The following is a 5,056-nucleotide window of genomic DNA, read 5'->3' as shown; positions in this document are numbered from 1 at the left end:
CACACACACACACACAGACTTATCTTACCTTCTCGTAGTAGCGCAGCTCATAGTCCAGGATGATGCCATTGGGCTGTTCAGGTTGTGGCCATGACAGTGTGAAGCTATTCATGGTGGAGCTGATCTGATGCATGATGGGAACTATGGAGGGAGCTGTAGGGCACAGAAAGAGTAACACAGAATCAGTACATTTCTAGAATAACATATTAACAGGTATATCTCAACCACAACTGTTTGAATGATACTAAATAAGAAGGTATTTAGTTTTTAATTTCAGTTATCCACAGGCAGTACGAGAGTATAGTATACAGTGAGACACTAGTCTGCTTTGATTTTCCACTACTCCCCCCAGTCACTAGGCAAGAGTGTAGATCAGCTCACCAGACATGAACATGTGGAACTGTGGCCTTTTGGAGCCATATTGATTTTTTACTTTAAATTCAAAATAAATTAAGCCAGTTACGGAACAACCCCTTAATTATCTGCCAGCTAATCATAGTTGGTACATTAGCCACACTAATAATTTCAGGAATGATGGAAAAGGATACATTTTAAAACTAGTGCAGAATTTAAATACATATCATCCAATGTGTGTAACTAGAAGAAATCATCATCAGTCATCAGTACTCTGCACAGAATCCAAGTTTAAACAGTACAACTGCCACTCTCATCAGTAACCAGGTAACCAACTGAGATGGGCCGATTAGAGCTGCACTCAGCCATATTCTGGCACTGCAGGACCAAATATGTGCCGGCTTTGGCCAAAATAAGGCTACTGATTTGGCAAAGATTTGAGGGTGTGGACTTCGGCTGTGTGTCAGCTCTAGTTAGCAGGACTCAGTCAGGATACCTTTGCGCCAGAATTGTCAGTCACCACAAGTCTGGCTTGAGTCCGACAACCAATCGTGTTGGATTTAGTCTGCTGTTGGACTGAGTTATTTTGGCTACTTGGGCAGAATATAGGAGCAGTGTGGCATCCATGAGATGCATTGGCTGCAATAATTAACACAGCTCCAAAGCTTTTTAAATTCTCAAAAGTGGCGGTTTATATTTTAAATGCAATACTGGTCTGCATATGGCTAGGCTAAACAACACAGTATAATGTTTAGTAATGACTGTCATTATCTTTGGAAAAATTGTCAAGTAAGAAAAGGTGTTAAACCTGTTAATATTTGTTATATCTAAAAAATATGCCTAACTAAAAATAACTGACAAATGTACTGTAATTACATTTTTAAAAATTATTTATGAAATGTAAATAAGTTATTTGGGCCTTTGCATTGACAGCGATACCATGACTATGCACAAATGCAACTAAATTTACAATATAAATTCAGAATAGGTCATATTAGAAATGTATGTTAAAATGAAATGGGCAAAAATAACATGAACAGAAGAAGATCTAGAAGAAACTTGACAAAAATGACACAAAATTGATTGTGATGTAATATGCAGTCTTACAATAGGCCGCAACACAGGCAAACCTTTATGAAAATCTGAATCACCTGATTTATTGCGACACCCCCCCGGTACAATCCACTGCTGATTTCAGTGCAAATGAAGTCTTGGTGAGCCATGAAATTGCTAAACAGGGCAGGCAGGAAAAATATATGTTTGCATCCAATAAAACTGCCACTCTGCAGGTACAAGGAGACTGCACCGGATCTTCAGAAAAACAAGCATCATAAGTTTATATATATTCTATACAGAAACTATATTATAAAGACCATATAAGCCAATACTACACATTATTCATTAATTTAAATCCTTTGAAGACAAATCTGGTCTATTGCATCCTGCAGGCCCAGTACACCTGAATGCACACACCAGTTGTCAATTAACCCAGAATTAACCCTGTTCCTCGTCGCTCTTCAAATGAAACTCAGAGATTGTGTTACTGGAAAGAAGGAAGATATCCGTAATAAAACTGTGTATATGTGTGTTTTAACTTGTGTGTGTGTACAGAAGTACAACTGCCAGTCTTTACTGTAGGCATTACAAAGGCCTAAGACATGAATTTCTGTACAGTATTACTACACCCTGCTGGAACACTGTATGTTTCCTACTCAGGTCTAAGAAGAACTGCATCTGAGCCAATGTAGCATCTGAAAGCATTTTTTTTATTTATATGAAATAAAATAAATTGAATTGAACTGAATTTGACCCTAATTTTTTACCGTCAGAACAGATGTCATGTCTTTTTTTGCTATCATACCTTGGCAGATTTCCCTCTGTTGACATTTAACAAATCCGTGGATATTGTGTCACTGCTGACAGTGGTGTAGACGGAGTTCAATACCCCAGACAGTCTCCTCTGGGAGAAAAAAAAAGGAAATTTTCCTGGTGCTGATATTCACTTTTTCTTCATCTATTTGTTGTGTTAATATGTGTAATCTAGGGCAAGCTGACAACTTCCTACATGTCACTCTCTGTAGAGGCTAGGCCAGTAGCAGGTGAGCTGGTTTCTAAAATCTGCACAATTCAAATCATTATACACTTCCCAAGGATCATTTGGATTCCTATTAAGTTCTGGATGTATTTAGTCTTTTCACCGGTCATGCTAACTGCTTTTTTGTCATCTATTTATTCTAAACAAACCACTGTTGATGCTGGAGATGCTCCAAATGCACTAGTTCCTGTGTAGCAGAGGATTTTTCAGCAAAATGGGTTTTAAATGCCCTGAAAACATCAGCTATTTAAAATAAATGATGTGGTCCTGCTTCATTGCTGAAGTCAAAACTGTAATATATTGCACTTTAGAGATTTCTGTATTTGTGTTTTTCTTTGTGCTCTTCTTACTGGTTTGAAGTGGGCGGGTCTCAATTGGAAAAATGTGATGTCTCATACTTTCAAGCACCAATCAGGGTAGGGCAACATTTGAATCAGAATTTGATGACACTCAAACCACATGCACGCAGTCCTTATGAAACTGAGTTTTTGAATGTTAAGCTCTTATTAAATTCTACCTAAGGATGTTTTTCCTAGATTATTGCTCATTTAATCATAGTTTTTAAATATTATAGAGGATTTGAAACCAAGTTTCAGGGCTTTAAGTAGAATTGTTAGTATAGATGCACAAATCTATGATGGAGGCAGACATTTGTTCATGAAAATGTCACAAAATATCTAATAAAACTACAAATTGCTTGGCTTTTATGTACAAATGAATCACTTTAATGGCATGCCCCCTAAAATCTACTGTATGATCACAAACTCCTCCAAGGTGCTAAGATAAACTCTAATTTAAAGCTCAAAGATGAATCCAACCAAACTTACTCATCAAAACCAATTTGTGAACATACAAGCAAGTTTGATTAAAATATGATTCTGTGGCTGCTTATATTAAGTTCAAAGCCCTGGTGTTTGTATACAGTGTTGGAAAGGAATCTCCACCCCCATGTCTGCAGGCATAAATACAGCCCCACAAGCCCATGCTCTACATTTTGTGCCTATCAGCCTCTTGGCTCTCAGCCTGCTCGCTGCTGAGGCCTAGTCATAGCTCCACCTGGTCTCCACTCACCATCTTTCTGAATAACTCCTCTATTGAAAAGGCAGCAAATGGCAGCCTATCTCAACTAAATGATCCCTTTTTATCAAACTCCTTAATGGTTATTCTATTTCTTTTCCTTCTCTTTGTACTTCACCCTTGCATAACCACTCCATGGTCACAGGAGTTCTGTAAGAAGAAAAGCCCCTGACCTTTTCACTCAGTGTGGTTGCTTGTGAATCGTGTTTTGTAGGCAGGACGGATCACTCTACAATTTCTCTACAAGTATTTCTTGATTTGATTGTCAGATAATTACCTAATATGCAAATGTAAACAGATGAATGAGCTCTGTTTATCCTGTCAGTGTGAATGGATTGTGTTCCGTCTGCCTCCCTTGGCTCTCACCTCCTGCCTGCCCTCCCTCCTTCTCTCTCTCTCTCTCTCTCTCCCTCCCTCCCTCCCTCTTTCCCTCTCTCATACCCTAGACAGAGAGTGTGAGGGCTAAACTTCACCTCGGTGCACTTCAGCCTCTCTGCCTCTCAGGCTGGTTCACGCTCCACTGACCAGGGCTAGGGCTGCCTGGGCCGCATTATCAATTACCGGCCACAGGCACACACTGTTCCTGACAGACTCAAGGGAGGGGCACTCCACACAGAAATTCCTGCAGTAGAAAAGGGGTTGAGGAGGAGAGGTATTTTCACAGCCCCAGCCCCGAATCCAAGTCCCAACTTAATTTATGCATTCAGGTACAAAGACAGGAAAACATTTTTTTTTTACCATGGAGAATTTGTATACATGTTTTCATGTGTCCATTGTCTAAATGTATGCAAGTGTCTAGCCTGGGTTGAGATCTTTTATCAGTGATTCAAATAGGTCTGCTTATTGATGGTAACCCCATTTGGAGAAACAACTGGGCCAATCAGAACTTTGTAGGTGGGATTAAGGATTGAGACATCACCCTCCTGTGCCAGGGCAACTCCTACACAGAGGAGCTCATGCATTATTTTGTTTGGTTCCTAAAAACTTTTTGGTTTTAGGGTATAATTATTAGGATAGCTTAGGTGTAAGTTGTGAATACTTGATCATTAACTTTTATCTTAACAACAAAAATTCTCACTACTTTCCCTGAAGAAAAAAAAAAACTTTTCTCACTACCGTGTCCCCCTGGACAGATAGTGGCCGTGTTTTTGCGAGGAGAGATAAAGAGGGTGTGCACATGCATGTGAGTCTATGTGTCCTAGTAGCCTATGTGTGAAGAGCCTGTCAGAGACAATGTGTTGTGCCTGTGTGAGGGTGAGGTTCAGCCCAATGAAGCACCGCTGTCCCCTCCAACTGCGTCCCCCACTGTCACCCTGGGACGATGATGCTGACAGTGATTGGTGACTGTGTCCTGCACTCCTCTCTCCTCCCTCCATCCCTCCCATCCCTTGCTCCTGTGCTCCACTTTTATCTGGCCCCACTTGCTGCCCCTGGCTTTTAATGCAGAGCTTGGCTCACCATTAATCAAAGTCAAAGCCTCCCAGTGTCTTGCTGAGAAAGAGAGAAAGTAAGAGACAGAGAGAGAGAGAG

The 5,056-nt window shown here is 40.3% G+C and overlaps 1 protein-coding gene across 1 annotated transcript in view; it reads right to left on the bottom strand.

Annotated features, from left to right (window-relative positions):
- The window catches only part of LOC118334507 (ephrin type-B receptor 1-B-like), a gene marked incomplete in the record, with an annotated part of 144,761 nt that overhangs the window by 39,716 nt on the left and 99,989 nt on the right, over nt 1-5,056 (bottom strand). Inside the window, 1 exon segment of the mRNA XM_035670429.1 lies at nt 29-153. Coding sequence (XP_035526322.1) covers nt 29-153 — 125 coding nt within the window.

The sequence above is a fragment of the Morone saxatilis genome, unplaced genomic scaffold, assembly GCF_004916995.1.
Source record: "Morone saxatilis isolate NCDOM2014 unplaced genomic scaffold, NCSU_SB_2.0 Contig23, whole genome shotgun sequence".
NCBI classification, from domain to species: domain Eukaryota; kingdom Metazoa; phylum Chordata; class Actinopteri; family Moronidae; genus Morone; species Morone saxatilis.
The sequence above is the reverse complement of the archived record's forward strand: the minus strand, read 5'-3'. Positions and strand labels throughout refer to the sequence as shown.